This window comes from Pholcus phalangioides, unplaced genomic scaffold, assembly GCF_987345545.1.
Source record: "Pholcus phalangioides strain wild (caught in Gottingen) unplaced genomic scaffold, Ppha-v1.0 ptg000021l_1, whole genome shotgun sequence".
Lineage (NCBI taxonomy): Eukaryota > Metazoa > Arthropoda > Arachnida > Araneae > Pholcidae > Pholcus > Pholcus phalangioides.
Window position 1 is genome coordinate 4,878,707 of NW_028301614.1, and position 21,407 is coordinate 4,900,113.

The window sequence follows — 21,407 nt, forward strand, 5'->3', positions numbered from 1 at the left end:
GCAATATGATAGAGCACAACTTTTTTTTATTGCAATAAAAAAAGTTAAGTAAATGAAACCAAGGAAGCAAAAAAATAAATAAATAAATCTCTCTTCACACCAATTCCTTATACACTGTATTGCCTTCGCCTCATATACACGCAAGCTAGCAAAAAAAAAAAAAAAAAAGGAATTCATTAAAATTCATACAATGCATTACGTCTCCATCAATCAATCAAATGATTGATCTACGTACACCTTTCAACGTTGTTTCACACAAAGAAAAGTAAAAAAAAAATCAGTTTCCTACGAACAAACTCTAGCTGTGGGGGAAAAAAAAGAATCAGCATGCATCCCTCTCTCAATTTTACTCTGCTGAATTTTGCTGAAATCACCGTTCTTTCAAAAACTTACAAATTTTACGCTAAATTCCCGAATTTTACGTAGCAGTATTTTCAAATTTTTGTTAAATGTTTTGTTTGTCAAATTTTTGTTCAGCGACGTTGTACCATTAGTGCTTCTCAACGCGGAAACCAATGGCGGAGGGGGGGGGGCGACAATCAAAGAACCGTTCTTTGATTGTCGCCCCCCCCCCTCCGCCATTGGTTTCCGCGTTGAGAAGCACTAATGGTACAACGTCGCTGAACAAAAATTTGACAAACAAAACATTTAACAAAAATTTGAAAATACTGCTACGTAAAATTCGGGAATTTAGCGTAAAATTTGTAAGTTTTTGAAAGAACGGTGATTTCAGCAAAATTCAGCAGAGTAAAATTGAGAGAGGGATGCATGCTGATTCTTTTTTTTCCCCCACAGCTAGAGTTTGTTCGTAGGAAACTGATTTTTTTTTTACTTTTCTTTGTGTGAAACAACGTTGAAAGGTGTACGTAGATCAATCATTTGATTGATTGATGGAGACGTAATGCATTGTATGAATTTTAATGAATTCCTTTTTTTTTTTTTTTTTTGCTAGCTTGCGTGTATATGAGGCGAAGGCAATACAGTGTATAAGGAATTGGTGTGAAGAGAGATTTATTTATTTATTTTTTTGCTTCCTTGGTTTCATTTACTTAACTTTTTTTATTGCAATAAAAAAAAGTTGTGCTCTATCATATTGCGATTAAAAGTGTCCACTGTTGATTAGTGTCTGATGTGATTTCGATTACAATTCTTACTATTTTTTTTTTCTTCTGATTATCATTATCATGGGGTAATGATTTGGTATTGACGCACCAGCCTTCCCCTCTGTAAAAACACTTGTAACTTAATTCATCACGCACTCTCGGTTGTTCGCAGTGAGCTTATGTATCTGTCTCTACACATACTACACATCATGTGTGATGGAATCTGAGGAGAAGGTTGCATGAGTTAGCATGAGTACGTTCGAGATAACAACTCACTCTTATCATTCGATCCTCTTATCACCCACTTTTTTGACTATTTACAACTATCTCAGTTTAGCACCCCTCACTTCATGAACTCGTATCAGGGGTTGCATATTACGGATCTGTTGGTTTCACTTGATTATCACACACATTGGTATATGAATCAAAAAAGAGACGTAAGGATGGACAAACACTCGTGTGACTGACTAACTAATGCCTCTATTCTTAGCCACTTAGGGTTGAAATGTTAACTACGGCTACAATGGCGGCATAACACCCCCCCCCCCCCAAATTAGTTGAAGTTTGATATTTTAGCATAATTCTATACAAGCGGAACTCGTCAGCTTGGCCTAATCTAAGTATATTTGATCGAGTGTCTAATAAACTGTAATCACCTTGTTTCTTTCGTTCGATTCCAGCTAGTGTATTTAGATTTTCCATCTCTGTTTCTACACTCTATGAGTAAGTAAATTTCTTCCTGTTTGCTGTGGCATGCGTGTCAGATGTTGAGTGTTATAGGTTAAGATCGCGAGAATTTATTGTTAAGGAATAAAGTTTTTCTAACTTGGAAACAGATGAGCCATATCATAACATTTATAAGGCATCATTTAGTGTTCACGATTTAAGTGATGGAGAATTCTCCCAGGTTTCATGGGTGTATGGAAACATACGCAAACTTGGGTGGTACTTGGGTTTTAACCCGTACGAGATGGTTGTAGCAGACTTGGTCCGAATAAATGAAAATTATCATACGATTTTCGTGAAATTCGAAGAAAAAGCGAAAATTTTGCAGCGACAATTCGGTCTTCCATCCTATATACTATTGGATTCCCCGATGAATGTTTCGAAAAGTCTGGTTTCATGTTCATATCACCCAAAGCAGCAGGGCCATTGTGCTTTAGCTAAAGTTTTAGCGTTCCGGGAGTGGTTAAAATGTAAGAACTAGATCTGGGGAAGAGTTTAAAATATTAAAAAATTGAAAAAACAAAAATGTTTTAAACAGAAAAAAAAAATTAATTAAAAAAAATGTGTGCTATATTGGTATGTGGAGTGTAGAAGCAGAGATGTGAAGGGGAAAAAAGTCTATACAGTGATCTGAATGACGCACGGAAGAGGAATTTTCTTCACGCTGAGGTTCAACGTTGTAAAAATTTTCATTACCATTCTTCGCGAGGGTCTCTGAATATGTGATCGATACATAGTGTTCTCGCAGGTGTCGTGTGATATGCAACTACTTCATATATGCCAATTGAAGAATGGAGGTGAAGAATTTTTTTCACGTCTGCTTGCGACTTTCTTATGAGAGGTTGAACTATTACAATTACGGATTTATGAAGATAGTGACATTTTCAAAAGACAGCAACTTTCTTATCAAAAATATACTTCGAATCAATTTCACTCTAATTGAAATTGTTGTATTCCACGTCACGATTTTCCGTACGTATTCATTTTTTATCCGCGTTACTTGTCATTGGGAGTTTAAACAGCGAGAGCGTGTCGGGATACTCACCTCAATTTGACAGCGATTTTCTTCTTCACATTTCAGCTGAATTTTTCTAGGCTGTTCTACAATATGCAGCATGAGTGTGATTTACTTAATGACTTCGCTCAGTTTGAAATGAGCATAGAATGAGAGCATAACATGAGATATGTGATACCTTGGAAGGGAATGCCCAGTCATCTATGAAAAGGTCTCCTGAGGAGGGAAATTCATTAACGAAGAAAAAAAAGGAAAATTGATATAGTTTTCAATTTATTCCGTTTTATCGATTCTTACTGTGAAATAAAACAATTGTTTTATATGGTTCTCCTGTTAATTTTGACTTTCTTTCTAACAACATTGTATTAGTCTTTAATTATAAAAAGTTCCGTCCTCTCTTGTCTTGAAAATTTAAAAGAGTATGAAAAGAATTATCGGTGGTGTCGGTTTTATCGGGTTGTGTTTAACCTGCATTTTAAATATGTACGCCCATCAAGCGGTTAAAATTATCCAACAGAGTTAACATCGTTTTCGATTTTTAAAGGTAAAAATAAGGAGTGTGTGATGTGCATCTCTCATTTATTAGCGATCTATATAACGTTATGAACGTTTCTCGATGTGAACTTAAGGTTGTGACTATCTTCAAATGACGAAAATCATGGAAATTAGCGATTCTTTTTTTTTCATAGAAATACACAACTATTTTATTCTTATACATATGAAGTGATGAAAAAAATTCTAGCTGAGTCAATTCAACCAGAGTATAGGTCTCAATTAATTTTTAAACGTGTTCATGAAGATTCGTGTTTTTCGTTACTTCACTGCGTGCAAAACTCATCTTCTCAAAAGTATGTTCGATATTTTAATGAAATTTTTTAGTCGTGGTTTTCAGGTGATACTAACTGCAATGAACTGGCTATATACTCAGTTGTATTTTACAAGTGTTTAAATATAAAATATTGAATTTCTTTTCTTTCAAACTTCATGTATTGTTTCATAAAAATTAACATATTTCCGAAAATATTTAGCATATCTTAGAACTTCTAATTCATTGAATTGACAACTGCTATAGCCCCGTAGTGTATAAAAATGACTATATACATTAGTTTTTCAGTGTAAAATGTTCAGCGTAAGTATAAAAATAAGCTAATTTCGATGAAATAATGTGTAACAGCTAAAAAATATCTCTGAATTATAGTTAAAAACATACGTTTTGTATAGACTGCTCTATTTTTAAAAGTGTCTCGAATGTAGTCAGTTGTAATAAACATAATATTCCTGACACAATTCTTCAATTATTTTGTTTAAACTATTTTTTATGCTCAATAGAAAAATAAAATCGATGCTACAAAATATTGCTTTCCTATTAGTATCAACATTTTAAACATACTATCGAAGTGCGAGACGTCTTTTGATCGACACGATTTATCCAATTTCAACGTCATAGTTTCACAAACTGTTTTGTGATACTAGGAGGACATAAAAAAATAAAACAAAATAAAAGTTTTTTCTTCGGTTGTCTATATAATCCTCATCACTAAAATTGAAATTTTTTTTTGTAGGAAAACTCAAAAAATAGCAAAATTATTCTTTAAATTTATCTATTTTTAAAATAAAAGGTTTTTTTTTCCCCCAAATGTTTCATTTTTAGACTCAACAACGGGTTCGAGATTGGGCGAATAATCGTGAATCAGCCAATGACTTTCTTTTAATCGACATCTCAAGTTCGCCATCAAAGGCGACCACCCCGATATTATCAGATTCACAGCTGCACCCAGAACGTTTTACGAATGAGGAAACATGTGGGTAAATCCAAATGGAGATCCAGTAATGAATCGCGGTGATGATAATGCTGAGTTGGGTGGGAGATGATACGATTCAAAGAAATTATCTAGAATAATCAATAAAAATAAATATATGTTAAAAGTATTTCAAAGCCTCTTGGTATTACTATATTTTTGATTTTATTGTTTCTATAGCATCTTCTTCATCGCTGTTATTTTTTCCCGATGTTGACAAATGCGTAAGTTTGCAGGTAAAAGATTGAAGCTAGTACTAAACACTGTAAGCTAACTCTTTTGCATGCTCTCAATAAACGATGAATGAGTATCCACCATGGTAAGTGATTCTTGACTCTTCGTTGAAAGATGACCTTTAATTTTTTTTGTTACTTCAGGAAATCATATACATTCGGATAAAATATTTTGTCTTATCACACTATTTGACTGTGAGATCACTAAAACGACGCGGGGGTTTCTTCAAGATTAACAAATGCATGTGAAAAATATATATTATTTTTTATGAAAGCAAAAAGTGTCTACCTGTTGGTTGACTGTTAAGAAAGAATGAACTATAGCGATCAAGAGTGTTTTTGCGCTAGTTCGATTTCTCTTTGACCTCTTCTCGTACTAAGTGTGATATCTCGGTAGATGGAAGAATTGTATTGGAGCTTTCCCTCCTTCTTTCGCAATTTATAGTTTTTCCAACAAAAATTAACTTTATGTTACTGTACCCAGAACATTAGAGAGGATGTCATTGGAAAAAATAGTAGAAGAGTTAGCGTAAAAGAAAAAATCAAGCTAAAGTGATGAACACAAGTTCTACATTACCGTTGCTATAGTCGGAAGTTTAAAAGAAGTTATGATTTCGTAGGGGAAAAAATATCTAGTTGTCGTGGATGCGCCATGGGCTATCAGCTGGGCACGCAGTTGCTTGATAACTTAACATTATTACAAATATTACGATCATGCCTTGACTTTCATGACATCGCTGAAATTCTAGTGGAAAATCATAACGCCACGGAGAATTATTTGATTAATTATGAAAATTTGAAATGTATGATTGAAGAAAATTATTTAAAATATTGAATAATTGAAAACTTGATTTGTAAAAAAGACTTTGCAATTCATTTGTAGTAACTCTTTTATTTTACAGCTCGGAAAATTTTCTCAGATAAGTAAACGAACTCGTATTTCAAGAGAAGTTACACGATGGTAAAAAACATGTCAGAATGAAAAGTTTTCCAAACGATAATTTAACGACGCGTAAACGATAATTCAAGAACGACCCCTGTGAAAAAAAAATATTTCAGAATAATGACCTGACGACGTCATGGGCATGAGTAAGGTTCCGGGACGAATCGTCAGGGAAGCTGCTAAACGAAGAAGCAAAAGAGGGAAAAACTACCCTGAAAAAGATAGCGCGGGAGCCACAGAGAGAAGAAAAGAGAAACGCTCCCCCCTGGGGTCTCTTTTTTTTTCCTTATTATTATTATATTATTATGATTGGTGTGGTGTGGTAAGGTGTGATGTGCTCGTTGTGTAGCACTTTTCTCTATCCTCCTTAATCAAAATAAATATGATTATTGTTTTGAAAGACGACTCATCAATGAGTACGTGTTCAGTTACTCGACCACGAAGAGGGAGGATCGTTACTGGCGCAGTCGGTAGGATTTAGAACTGAAAAAAAAATCGGGGGAACATTTTGAAGAATAACACTTATGAAGAAGGGCAAAATGGCCACAGCGTTCCTCCATTGTCAAGCTATGAGAAAGAGAAAGCATGGACTGCTGATGACGGGTGGTTCCTGAGAGCACCATTGCTCTGCAGTTGAAAGGTGAAGAGCATCATTGCTCCAGAGGCGTAGGTGGCGAGCATCATTGCTCCAGCGGCATAGTTGACGAGCATCATTGCTCCAGAGGCGTAGGTGGCGAGCATCAGCTCCAGCGACGTATTCAGCGAGCATCAGCTCCAGTGGCGTATTCAGTGAGCATCAGCTCCAGTGGCGTATTCAGTGAGCATCAGCTCCAGCAGCGTAGGTGGCGAGCATCAGCTCCAGCGGCATAGTTGACGAGCATCATTGCTCCAGAGGCGTAGGTGGCGAGCATCAGCTCCAGCGACGTATTCAGCGAGCATCAGCTCCAGTGGCATATTCAGTGAGCATCAGCTCCAGTGGCATAGTTGACGAGCATTATTGCTCCAGAGACGTAGGTGGCGAGCATCAGCTCCAGTGGCGTATTCAGCGAGCATCAGCTCCAGCAGCGTACGTGGCGAGCATCAGCTCCAGTGGCATAGGTGGCGAGCATCAGCTCCAGTGGCATAGGTGGCGAGCATCAGCTCCAGTGGCATAGGTGGCGAGCATCAGCTCCAGTGGCGCATTGAGCGAGCATCAGCTCCAGTGGCGTATTCAGTGAGCATCAGCTCCAGCGGCATAGTTGACGAGCATCATTGCTCCGGCGGTTCGTGTGGCGAGCATCAGCTCTAGTGATATAAGTGAGAGCATCATTGCTCTGTTGTTTATCAAGTGAGAGCATCAGCTCTAGTGATATAAGTGAGAGCATCATTGCTCTGTTGTTTATCAAGTGAGAGCATCATTGCTCTGTTGTTTATCAAGTGAGAGCATCATTGCTCTGTTGTTTATCAAGTGAGAGCATCATTGCTCTGTTGTTTATCAAGTGAGAGCATCATTGCTCTGTTGTTTATCAACTGAGAGCATCATTGCTCTGTTGTTTATCAAGTGAGAGCATCATTGCTCTGTTGTTTATCAAGTGAGAGCATCATTGCTCTGTTGTTTATCAAGTGAGAGCATCATTGCTCTGTTGTTTATCAAGTGAGAGCATCATTGCTCTGTTGTTTATCAAGTGAGAGCATCATTGCTCTATTGTTTATCAAGTGAGAGCATCATTGCTCTGTTGTTTATCAAGTGAGAGCATCATTGCTCTGTTGTTTATCAAGTGAGAGCATCATTGCTCTGTTGTTTATCAAGTGAGAGCATCATTGCTCTGTTGTGTGTTGAAACGGCGGTAATTACGCGAGTACTGATTTTTTTTTTTTTGGAAAGATCCGTCAGTATTATTCGCTCAGAAAATTATATCTTTTTTTTGAAACGTCAGTTTATTATTGAGAATGTGATTTTTTTTTTTTTGAACAGCAGTATTATCGCACATACTAATTTTTTTTTTACAATTATCTTTGAATGTACGATTTTATTATTTTTTTTTTTTTTTGGGTTTGTTTGAAATACGTCAGTATTATTGAGCATATATCTATCTATATATGTATATATTTTTTTTTTACGAATGATTAGTCATTAACATATGACGGTGGACGTATACACGTAGACTAAGTGTGAACATTTATAAGCGAAAAAAAAACACCAAAAAACGATATACCAAGCAACATGGCATATCTCGGGCGTGCAAGGAGGGGTGATTTGGTGGTTTTGGCAGAGGAGTTGGGTCTGGTGGTCAAGGACGGATCGAACATATTGGACTTGAGGAATAGCATCCTCAAATGTGACGGCTATGACGAGGAGTTCGTCCGAGAGCAGTTAGCTGTCATCAAGGGAGACAGGGAAGCACGAGAAGAGCGTGACCTAGCTGAAGGGAGGATGCGTGAAGAACGAGAACACCTCTTTCGAATGGAAAAACTCCGCCTGGAGATGGAAAGGACGAACGCGTCCACAAATGGACGACAGAATTTAACCTCATTCAGTACGGAACTGACGAGGCTTGTTCCAAAATTTGACGCCAAGGAGGATGACATCGCCTTATTTCTCATAATATTTGAACGCCAGGCGAATAGGATCGGGGTGGACAAAAGAAACTGGGTGTCGGCTTTGCTGACCTTATTGCCGTCAGACATAACCCAATTAATCGCCCGAGAATCGGAAGAGAAGTTTGATGATTATGAGTACATTAAGGAGATCCTCCTTAGGAAATTCAAATTAAGTCCAGAACATTTCCGGCAAAAATTCACCAAACATCAACGCAACCCGGCGAAATCATGGCGAGAATTTGTCTTCGAAATATCGAATTTCTTCGAAGAGTGGATCCGGGGTCTGGACGTTGGTGACTTCGAGAAACTGAAGAGCCTTGCCATTACTGACCAACTAAAACGACGAGTTCCCGGCGATATACGTGACCATTTCGTGGACGAATGGGCCTCTTTCATATCTCCGTCAATCCTAGCTGACAAGCTAGATGAATACGAAAGTGTGCGGTCAAACTTCAAGAAGGTGGGCTCGGGCAATGATAACGTGAAAGATGAAGCAGGCAAATATGGTAACAGTAGAAGTTTTCCTCCTAAAGCACCGAATTCCAGGCCAGGACTCAAAACCGGAACACGTAGAACCTTTGTGAAGCCAACTTGCTATTCTTGTGGCTCGGTTGGGCACATATCGAGGGCTTGCAACAATAACGCGAAAGGGCATGCCGTTGTGAATGCACAGAGTCAATTAACGACGGTGGAACCAAGTGAAGCCTCGAATATTTTGACGGTGAAGGTTTCGGTTCCTGTGTCTTCTGCGAAGGTCACGGGGAAAATCGATGAACTTAAAATTGCACCCATCAAATGCGGAACGAAAAAATTTAAAGCGATTATTGATAATGGAGCTCAGATATCAGTTCTGAGAGAGGATTTGGTGCCTTTGAACTGCGACGGAGAAGGTACTATACGAATAATATCTGCGTTCGGGGAAACTGAGGAAGCGGCACTGAAAGTTATCCCGATGAGAATCGATGATGGTATGCACAGCGACATTCCTGTAACTTGTGCCGTGTCGAAGAAACTTGTTAACGACATGTTAATATGCTCAACTGCGTACGAGGCGCTGTCGGAAAGTGTGCAGCTCACTGGGTCCATTCGGCATACCGGAGACTCAACGATGTCGGTCGTACAACTCCTGGATTCAAACGTGGAAGGAGGGAACTGCATCCCTGATGCATCACAAGTCCCCGATAAAAGAGACAAAGGCTTTATCGGTTTGCAAATTGGAGACGGCGATCTCAAGGAGGGCTGGGATTTAGTACGTCTGGGGCAAAGATCTTATGGCGTAAGGAATGGTGTTCTCACTCACTCCGAGAACGTAAACGGCGAAAATATCGTACAGGTTGTCGTTCCCACCTGCAAACGAATGGAAATGCTTCGGACAGCCCATGAAATACCTTTGGCAGGACATCTAGGGGAGCGCAAAACGAAACAACGCATGAAGTATTCGTCCTACTGGCCCACCATCAAAAAGGATGTTCAGAAGTTGCGTAGGAGTCGTCGAGAATGCCAAGTCAGACGCACCGTCACGTATAGAGATCGCCTACCCATCCAACCAATCGTGAGACCCGAAAACCCATTCGAGGTCTGGAGCGTTGACTATATTGGACTCTTAGAACCCAAGTCAAGCAGAGGCCATACATTGCCAGAGTACAACACGTGGGACTGATATTTGATCAGGATGTAGAATTTGGAGATGTAAACTACGCTCCTGTTCACATAAAATGAAATTAGTACAGGACATTCAGAACCACGTAATGGGGTTATCTAATAAGCTGGGAGTTCACAGCAACGGCAATTATTCGAAACCGAAAGAATTTTCAGACGTGTTCAGCAGCACGTCAGGACAAGCAAAAGTCGGGAAATGTATATATTAGGAAAGTACACGGAAAATGTTTGTAAATGTGAATGCATTTCAGTGCATATGTATTACTAATGTGTACTCAGTATGGTATTTTCATTGATCCCACGATGGTAATTGTTGATTTTGTGATTTTTTTTTGTATGTGTGCTTGAACATGTTTTTCTTTGTTCATTTCTTTTCTTAAATGTGGTAAGCTCAGTTGTCTTGGAAAAAAAATAGACAATGAGCTCCCAAGGGGGGACGAGTAAGGTTCCGGGACGAATCGTCAGGGAAGCTGCTAAACGAAGAAGCAAAAGAGGGAAAAACTACCCTGAAAAAGATAGCGCGGGAGCCACAGAGAGAAGAAAAGAGAAACGCTCCCCCCTGGGGTCTCTTTTTTTTTCCTTATTATTATTATATTATTATGATTGGTGTGGTGTGGTAAGGTGTGATGTGCTCGTTGTGTAGCACTTTTCTCTATCCTCCTTAATCAAAATAAATATGATTATTGTTTTGAAAGACGACTCATCAATGAGTACGTGTTCAGTTACTCGACCACGAAGAGGGAGGATCGTTACTGCATGAAATTTAAAAAAAAAAGAAAAAAGGTATAGAACATTAGGGACGGATGTGAGGTCAGAGTTGTGACGAATTTCACAAAAAAAAAAAAAATTTCCAAACGATACAACCCCTCTTTGAAAAATACCCCATCACGGAGTGTTGTGACATCATGGTATTAGTGAAAACGTTAATTTGGAAGGACGTATACAAAAATATAAAGTGGTGATTATATATATATATATTACTATTCAAATATTTTGTTGCGTAAGATTTAAAGTCTTTTTACATGCATTTTTACTAGCTGATTTATGAACAAGTCCCCTCTTGTGAAAAATCGCATTATTTGGTTGAAAGTCAGATTTGAACATGGGGATAAAAAAAAAATTTCAAACGATAATTTAGGAATTGCACCCTCTTTGAAAAAAAAAAAAAATCTCATCACTTGAGATAGAAATAAGAAATTCCAAAAGATAATTTAATATATGACGAGCCCTTTTACAAATACAAATACAAATACAAATACCAACTTGGTAACAACTTGGAACAAGAATAACAACTTGGAACCTTAGAAAATGTGACATAAAAAATTTAATTTAGGAACGACTTGCATCGTAGTGGCTAAAAAAAACCCGATAATTTTTTATTTTAAAATAATTTAAGCCCTCATCAAACCTCTTTGAAAAAAAGTTAGTTAAAAAACGTTAATTTAAGAAAGATCCTTCTAAATCCTATCACGGAGTGTTGTGACATCATCGTTGAGACTTGGGGAAAACTTTTTAGGATGATATGAAAAAGTTTAATTCAAGAACGACCCCACACGACTTGCAGTGGCTAAAAATAAAAACGATAATTTTGGGAGATTTTTATTTCAAAATAATTGAGCCCTCTTAGAATAACGACAGAAAAAAATTAAGTTAAAAAACGATAATTTGAGAAAGATCCCTGGTAGAAATTTAAATATCTAGCTTGCTAACGCAACCCCTGACATCAGACACTAAAGTTTAATTTAGGAAAGATCCCTCTGAATCAAGAAAGAAGTGATTCTCTTATCACACTAAACAAAATGACTCAGGTGCTGGCTGCGGAAAAGTGGGGTATGGCTGCGGAATAGAAGGTTGCGGTGGCTGCGGAATGGGGGCAGCGTTGAAAAATCTTTGACGTCATGGGAGTGATCAGACACTAAAGTTTGATTTAAGAAAGACCCCTCAAGATCACAGAAGAAAATGACTCAGGTGCTGGCTGCGGAAAAGTGGGTGATGGCTGCGGAATGGAAGGTTGCGGTGGCTGCGGAATGGGGACAGCGTTGAAAAATCTTTGACGTCATTACAGCTGCGTTGACTTGATGTCAGACACTAAAGTTTTATTTAAGAAAGATCTCTTATCACAGAAGAAAATGACTCAGGTGCTGGCTGCGGAAAAGTGGGGGATGGCTGCGGACTAGAAGGATGCGGTGGCTGCGGAATGGGGAATGGCTGCGGCTGCGGCGGCTGCGGTGAGGCAGAAGCCCCTTTTTGCCCCTACTAGGGTGCATAGCTAACAATACGCACAGCATCACTGGTGAACCGTTGATTCTAGAGGCATATTGCCAACTAATAAAAGTATCCAAATAAAGTGTGGACCTCAGAGTCGACACGTTATTTGGATCATATTGCGAGGGGATGTATAGTTATTAAAATAAAAAAAATAACTTATTATACGGACACCCTTTGCTAAAAAACCCAATTAAAAATTTGTTGCCCTGTCTATCCTGAGACGAACAAAACAAATCCACATTTCTAAATACAATATTCACTGAGATGTGTATATATTGTTTATAATTTGTGTTAATTGCATTTTTAATTGGGTTGCTGTCTTTTTTAAATATATGACATCCATATTTTCAAGGGCATCTTTTTATCAGCCACCTCGTTGGGCATTTTGCCTGTTGTGGCGTTGTATTTGCATTTGTATTTGAATACGCTGTTTTCTTCCCCTTCCCCCAACTTTTTTCATTTTTTGAATTCAACTTTTCCCTGAATTTTTTTTCGATTCTTTTAAGTATACAGGGTAAAAGGGCCAAACAACATGCATAGTAAATTACTGGCGAACCGTTGATCATAGAATCATGGTGAACTTTCATATGACGGAAAGTATATTAACTCTTTTACAAAGTTTACAAATCTCCCTTATAAAGTTTTTAGATCAGTGAATGGAAAGAATAATTGATCCAGTATTCATCAACCAATGACTCGCGGACAGGAGCGAAATCGTTTACGGACGGGCATACGCAAACAAATTCGCTCAGTCTATGTAGCCACTTCATAACGCCAGATTTAAAAATAAAGTACTGTACTCTGTCTCTAAATTTGTTATTGTTTCTGTTTTTGCGATCAGCCGATCTGCAAAATGTTCTTCCTATTTATTTATTTTGGTCGGCACATAAATTATTCCTTCAATGAATTTATTTTTTATCAGGTCAGTTCACGAACTATTATTCTAATTATTATTATTTTGGTTCGCGAATTACTTATCTCATTTTCGCGGGTCCGTAACTATTTTCACAGGTGTAAAAAGCTTCAAAAACGTTATTTTAGATCAAATCAATGAATTTATAATGAATCGCTCATTAAGTGGTCAAGCATGTTGCACCGCAACTCAGCCGAAAACTTCAACAAATTATGATACACAACGATTTTTAAAACCGTTGAAAAAAAAAGGCAGCTCAATTTTCACACGTATCGCCGATTGAAACCCTAAATTTAAATTATTCAGAAGATATTAGTATTACCAAGGAACCCTATACTACTGGAAGCCCTCGGAAATTAAATTTTACTACATTATCGAATCCAAGCGTTAATGTGATTCCGTTTGATACATCTCCAACTGAATAACGCAACAACCATAAACTTCAACGGATACAAATCTTACCTTCATTAGACAAGGTGGTAATAGCAGCTGCGATGACCGCCGGAATGGCCAGTAAGCTGCCCATGGTAAAAGAAATGGAGGACGATCGAATGCCTATTGAAATACGGAATAAAACGATTAATACAATGTTACGTAAGAAAATGAACTTTAAGCCCTTCTGTTACTTTATTATCTTAAAGTAACATTATCTGCCTCGAGAGGAAAAAAGTGAAACGTTTTTATGTATTTGTAGATAAATAACTCTCATTTCGGGAAACGACCTTGCCTATATCTATCAGATAAATATCAATAAAGAAATTACTACAAATCACTCAGTAAATACACAATAGTAATAATCTGCGCTCTATATATTTCCTCCAAAGTTTTATTGTAACCTTTATTTGCACTTCATCCGGTTTTACTCGATCAATTGAGACCTCAACTGTTCAATTCGGAAGTTCGACAGTCACTGGATTGTCATCTCTAGTGATTATTACCTTGTGTGGTCCCGTGTTAGGCTGCAACAGCGGTGGACTCTCAGAATTTACTCTCAACGATACGTATGTGCAATCTTTAGTAGATGGATGGATATGGATCTCTGTTTGACCATGTGTGGATGGAGACACAGGCTTCAATGCACGCATCTTCTTTGAGTTCCGTCTCGAAATTCGGAGAACATGTAGCTAATGCCATTGAAGAGTCTGTAAGGATATCAGCTGGTCAGCCATAACGAATTATCGTATACAACAGGGGTCTTCAATCCGTGGCCCGCTGGCCAGGTGTGACCCTCTAAGCTTTTCTCTGCGGCCCGAAGACCATTTTTAGAAAACAGCTACATAGAAGCGGATAAATTCCAAAAAATATATATTAATCATTAAAAAACCACTGAAAATCTGTACAGCTGTATTTAGAAATTGAGATACTTTCCAGATTTAATAGTAATGCTGTGCATTTGGCACATTGAAAGAGCCGTCTTAACGAATCCGGGGGACTCTGAGCCAAAACACTTTCTGTGGCTTCCCATGCTTTCCTATGAGAAACACATTCCCGTTTTTAAAAACATTTAAAAATTTTCTTTTCACTTCAGGAACTCAATTTTTTTTTCTCAAATTTTGGGGATACATTTATACAATTGAACGGGAGCTTTTACAATTTTAGTAGCTATTTGTTTTCGAATATTAACTTCAAAAACATGGAACCTTTTGCAAAAATAACCAAAATTGTTGCCACAAATCTTGTGTCACAAAATTTCTTCTCGGCATTTTAATTTTTAAAAAATTATGCCGAAGCATGTAATACCACAGTGCTGAGAGAGAGACAATGTTTGAAGACACTTGAACAAGCGGTGTTTTAAAAAATCTGACCTCTTTTTTTTTTTGCGAAAAACATTATATATGCAAAACATTAGCGTATATAATGCCTTTCAGCTGTTTATATTTAAATATTTTAGAAATATTTCCAGTCCGTTGAACAAAAACTCGAAGACAGACAATATTTTAGATTTCAAATTCAATTCGAAACTGTGTTTTTTGTCAAATTTTCGTACACATACCACTTTAAAAGCAAAGTGATAGGTACAAAATGAAGAGGAAAAAAACAGCCCAAATTTTCCTAAATACTATAGGCCAGAGAGATGACATCGCGGCTCGTAAAAAAAGTTTTAAATTTTTGATATTTTTTTTCTTAATATTACACCTACATAGCGGAAGGTTCGGATGGGCGGCATATATTTCAGTAATACGTATTCAAGAATATGAGAGTGGAACGTAAGAAGGGTGGCGAAATTTTTACAGCCTACAGGCAACAAAACCATAAATACACAGTGACGGAGGACGCTCGAGCACTTCCAGTACTTTGGGGCACGGGGGCGGCAAAATGCTGTTTGCCCCGGGCGGCTGAATCATGTTTGCCCCGGGTGGCAAAAATCCTAGCTACAGCCATAGGCGGAGATAGACTCGGAAGTCTGGGGGGGGGGGCACGATGAGGATGATGCCAATTCATATATGCATATATACATTAGATCAGTCAACTTCACTTTTGACGCTGGGAGGGCAATGCCCCCCCCCCCGCCCACCCCGTATCTCCCTGGCCTGTCAGAGGGTACTCGAGCACCTCAGAATTCATTCAGAAATCGAAATTCCTCATGTAAAGCTTAAGACGAGCGCCCACGGGCATGAAACACTTTCGAAATGTCTCGGATCTATCATAATGACGAACGAAACAAAAAGGCAAAATAAACAGTTGAAAGAAAAAATTATGAAAATTGCATTTTATTGGAGCTTCATATTATTTTAATTAATCATATTTCCATAGACATTAATGTGATACATCGAATTTTCAAAATAAATTGAAGGCACTGAACTAAAAGACAAGTTGAGAGTGAAAAATGATCTCTTCCCCTTTCAAAAAGAAATTCAAAATATAAAACCCCTTATACAAGGATAAGATTTTATCTTTCCCCTTTATTGGATCGTGTAGATTACCTGAAGACGCATTAAACAGACATGGTGCTTAAATTTATTTAGTTATTAAAATTTAAAAGAATTCGATCCGGCAAAACATATGTTAAGTATAGGGAAAAGAGCGGTTTGTTTGGGCTAACTTGTCAGCCCATAGGGTTGCCACAACGGCTTCAATTTTTGTGCCTGATGTCACCTCCTTGTATGCTTTCCTCCATGGGGAGAAATAGACCTGTGGGATAGATACTTGGCATATTACCGGTGTGTGATAAGAACAAACAAATGGCCGATTAGAGTTTTCACTCACTTTGTCGATCTTGTTATTTCGAATTGTTGGGTAATGTGCGCGTTGGGTATCTCAAAAAAAGACTATAATTGAATACAGAATGGTTGTTACATCAGCACTTTGCAAGTGTGAAGAAAATATAATCCCACGTAGAGAAAGAGGCCTCCACTTTTTTGGATAGTTCTGAAGATGAGGAAGAACCTAAGTGAAAGCAGCGAAAAGTTGTTCCCCAACCAGTGCAAGATGTTCATCTAGATGGAATGGATCACTTTCTCCGATACGTGAACGAAGAAAATGCATCGAAATGCAGATTACCAGGATGAAAATCAAGAACCAGATGATCGGTACAAAATGGCAAATGTGTTTGTGTGGTTTGAAAAACAATTGTTTCGAGAAGTGTCATTTAATATGTAATATATAGTATATATAAGGGTCTTTATAATTAAAGTTCCACTTTGAAATGGCCATAAAAGGAAAACTACTGGGCAAAATGTTATCAAACTTAGTAATAGCTTACAGGAAGTCATGGGCTTCAATTTTCTGCAAAAAAAGTTCAAAAACTCACCACCAGAGGAGAATGGTGCTGTATGCTATATTGTTAAACGAAATAAGATATGAAAACATCGGTTTAAAATGTTTTTAATCGTTTCTAAAACGTGTTACAAAGCATGTTCAATGTGGCTTCCACTATTTTCTGAAAGCAAGTTAAATCACATTACTGCGTTCTCAACAGTAGCTCTTAGCATATCAGGAGGAATGTTTAGGACAAGTCGGTGCATTGTGTTATTTCGTTCAACAATATTGCATACAGCGCCATTCTCCGCTGGTGGTGAGCTTTTGAACTTTTTTGCAGAAAATTGAATCCCATGACCTCCTGTAAACTATAACCAAGTTTTATAACATTTTTTCCAGTAGTTTTTCTTTTATGGTCATTTCAGAGTGAAATTTTAATCATAAAGACCCTGTATATTGCTCCATTTGATAATAAACACTGAGTAATAAAACTAACACATGTCAATTCCTGATGCCTGTTGTGATTCGTCACATAATGTGTTTTAAATTTGTAAATAATAAGTACACAATAATAACTATACATTCCACTGTGGTTAAAAATATTAGGTATTTCTACTAATTTTTATCCTGAGGTACGCATATGTGTACTTAAAATTTATAGGCGCCTGAACACTTACAGAAAATTTTTCTTTTCTACTAGAGAAATATGTAAAATCGACAAATATTTTTTTTAGCTGTTTTTGAAGCTTTAGGTTTGAAGAGGCTATGAGCGAATATATAAGGAATGGGTGGGTACACAGTATTTACAAAATCATACTTTGCCGTTTGTTTTCATTCATCGTTCGTCATCGTTATCAATCCGTTTGCATTTCATCTCTTACGAATAATGATAATTTTTGAGAGCTGGTATGATTGATGATTACCATTGGTTATACACAAAAGCTGTTGTAAAAGATCGCCCTGAAAATCTTCGGAGCCCCAGAAACAGATAAATAAATTTCACATTGATTCTTATATGAAATTATTTCGGTTTGTAACAATGTGGTGTACGACCGTGACCGTGAACAAGTGATACAGAGCACCAGATCAAATAATATTTAAATTTTAGATCTACATCTCCTTCATAATGGGTTTTCACTACTAACGTGAAAAATTTTAATTAGACCTTATGTTATATTCTTATTTAATTTTACCCATCCACCCCCCCCCCCTTCCTTTTTTTTTCCCAGATAATTGCAGCCCTCAGATTTTCAAAATCTCCTTCCAGCGAGCCCTTCAGCCATTACGCAGGATCGGTCAATCATTATTGTAGCATCATTCCTAAACAATCATGGTTGTTTTTTTTTCTTCTTCCCTCCCTTTCTTCTCTAGACAATACGTTTCCAATCAAAATCTGTCCTTATTTTCTTATTATCAAAATCTATGATAAATTATCAAATCAAAAAATATATATGTTTTCTATATGTGAAAAATAAAATAAACTTAGATAATATAGTAATTAACTTTTTTACCACTAAAGAAAAGAATATATGTTCTCTATGTATGAAAAATAAAAGACACAACATTCCATAGTAATTAATCTCATTCTATTAACTAAAAATATTATACACCAGTAATATGCACATTTCTTGTACTACCTAAAATCAATCTTCATCAATTGCAATAATTCAATTTTAATTAAAAAACTTCTAACAAAATGCAAATTTTATATCAAATAAGAAATTCTACTGGCCAATTATAAGGTGGCTAATGTTTTAAGTACTAGTTATAATATATACAAGAAATATTCTGAAATACTTACTTCCCTATTTAAGTGGATTTCAGAACTGTTTTCTATATTGATTCAACAATATATTCTTTGATCTGAGATGAGTCAGTCTCTCATATTCATTGTATCTTGCTATTTCGCTGAGATGATGCAAATTTGAGTTTTCAAGTTTCTCGTAAAAATTTCTCGAAGTCCTCTTGATGAACTTGAATACTGACTCGATACCCAATTCTTTATGTAGATCTGATGACTTGAAAAATTTTGGGGCACCAGAGATTTTTCTAAGAATCTTATTCTGAAATACAAGATATACGGAAGACTGGATGTTGTGAAGATATTTATTATTTGAGATGTTAATTTTTTAAGGAAGGAAAAAACTCATCTCTGCCTCGAGTCGAACCCGGGTCCCTCGATTGCCGGACGAGTGCTCTGACCACTAAGCTACAGAGGAAATAGAGATTTTCCTTCGCTAGAGCGTATATGTGCCGAACGGAACCGTGCAATGGACGGTGACCGATCAGCTAATAGCTCATGGACGACGAGCCACCAGATGGCAATATATATGACATGAATGTCACTCTCCACTTGTTAATACAAGATATACGGAAGACTGGATGTTGTGAAGATATTTATTATTTGAGATGTTAATTTTTTAAGAAAGGAAAAAAACTCATCTCTGCCTCTACCGGGAGTCGAACCCGGGTCCCTCGATCGGGGGACGAGTGCTCTGACCACTAAGCTACAGAGGAGATAGAGATTTTCCTTCGCTAAAGCGTATATGTGCCGAACGGAACCGTGAAATCGACGGTGAACCGATCAGCTAATAGCTCATGGACGACGAGCCACCAGATGGCCGGGTTCGACTCCCGGTAGAGGCAGAGATGAGTTTTTTCCTTCCTTAAAAAATTAACATCTCAAATAATAAATATCTTCACAACATCCAGTCTTCCGTATATCTTGTATTAACAAGTGGAGAGCGACATTCATGTCATTTATTCTGAAATATTTGTATGTGGTACATGTTACCCTTGGAGGCATATGCCCATGCAGGCGCTGCGTAGAGTATTGCTGGTCTAATAGCTTGCGTGTATATCAAAATTTTTTTTTTTTAAGCTGAGCTTGGATCTCGGATAGAAAAATTTCATGATTTGATTCAATGTAATGGTTGCAGATTTAATTCTGTTCACTGTATGATTTCTGAAATTTAGTCTGTTGTCAAATGTTATTCCCAGATATTTTATTTCCCGAGATGGTAAGATATTATGGTTCATTATCATTAGAGATGTATTAATAGGTTCTTTCTTTGTGGTGAGCCAAATAAGTTCACACTTGTCAGGATTTAACTTTGCTCTATTGAAGATATTCCAATTTTGAATATTGTATATTTCATTCTGCATATCCCTAAGAATGATTGTAGGATCTTGATTGGAAATAAGTAGTATGACATCATCGGCGTACATTCCTAATAATCCATTTGTCATACGGTGTCATACGTCAGACGTCAGGAGCGAATTAAGTACGTAAAGGATTATGACTGTATATATAATTGAAGACTAATTCTTAAATCACGGGAAATGAAGAAATAAAGAAAAACGCAGGGGATTATATAAATTGAATTTGTAGTGACCGGGTGGTAAGGAGCACTCGACAACAGTGTATGCAAGAAAACACATCGAAGGTTTAATTCATTAATGTGAACTTATTAATACATTAGAAACTAATCACGCGCACACACATGAGCATCACCGCGGAAGATATACTGAGGAACAAGCAAGACAGGGCGAGAGAGTGAAACCCCGCAACAGGGTTACATAGGATATATATACATACAAAAATTCCAGTAGCGCCACCTAAGGTTTAAAAACACAAATATGCAAATATGCAACAGAATTTTTTACAAATATGAAAAAAATTTCACATGCGGTTTTATCAGTATCTATTTTAGGTGATATATTGGGGTAATCTAAAGAAAGTGAGAACAATCGACTGAATAAGATCAAAAGCAGTTGCATGAACTAGGAGTAAATTAGAGCAACCGCCATCTACGTACGACAGGGTGAACTACGCATACGAGAGGATATTTAACACAGCGACACTGCAAAAAGCAAAAAAACATAACATGTAGCAACATTTTCTAACGTAAACAAAAAAAAAACAAAAAAACAAGTGTATCACAATGAAAACTTTTATTCATGCAAAAATTCTCAAAATTTTCATGCTCCCTCACATGAAAGGAACATCTCATCCTCATCTGGGAACAAACACTTTCTCACCAAGCGCCTGTTCCTCTTCTCTGCCTTGGGTTTACTCGGTGTTGCCACAAGAATAGGGCTTCGATCCGATGCACCCAGTTTCTTCGAGGTGCCCCCAGCCTTGTTGATGGTCCTTTTGGGCTTCCTTGTCAGTCTTCTGACTTTGTGAAGGACCCTCTTGACACCGGCTGGAACCCAATCGCCAGCAGTCTTACCTGCCATGTAGCAGGGTTTCGCCCAAGGTTTTGGCACTGGACGCCAAACACGAGGAACCACCTCTACTTCCGGCACCTCCGAATCTATCCATCCGATAAACGAACAAAGTTCGTCTTTGATGGGTGTGCTGTGCCGTAATCCACTCTCGCACACGACCCAATCCGTTCCTGAGCCTACTGGTGCAAGAGCCAGTGTTTTCTCTACTGGAATCGGAGATGGAAGACCGACTGAAG

At 37.5% G+C, this 21,407-nt stretch overlaps 2 protein-coding genes and 1 non-coding gene across 3 annotated transcripts in view; 1 reads left to right on the plus strand and 2 right to left on the minus strand.

Moving 5' to 3' along the window:
- Positions 1 to 13,819, minus strand: part of LOC149070528 (uncharacterized) — a 32,800-nt gene extending 18,981 nt beyond the window's left edge. The window contains exon 1 of the mRNA XM_089249029.1: positions 13,702 to 13,819. Coding sequence (XP_089105155.1) covers positions 13,702 to 13,765 — 64 coding nt within the window. The 5' untranslated portion in view covers positions 13,766 to 13,819. The remainder of the gene's footprint in view (positions 1 to 13,701) is intronic.
- On the plus strand, positions 7,794 to 10,663 carry LOC149070529 (uncharacterized). The gene has a single exon (XM_089249134.1). The coding sequence runs from the start codon at positions 8,023 to 8,025 to the stop codon at positions 10,057 to 10,059; it is 2,037 nt and encodes a 678-aa protein (XP_089105260.1). The 5' UTR covers positions 7,794 to 8,022; the 3' UTR covers positions 10,060 to 10,663.
- Positions 13,820 to 19,383: 5,564 nt separating the features above from the next.
- TRNAG-CCC (transfer RNA glycine (anticodon CCC)) lies at positions 19,384 to 19,455 on the minus strand. The gene has a single exon. It is a non-coding gene; the product is annotated as a tRNA-Gly (tRNA).
- Positions 19,456 to 21,407: the final 1,952 nt, after the last annotated feature.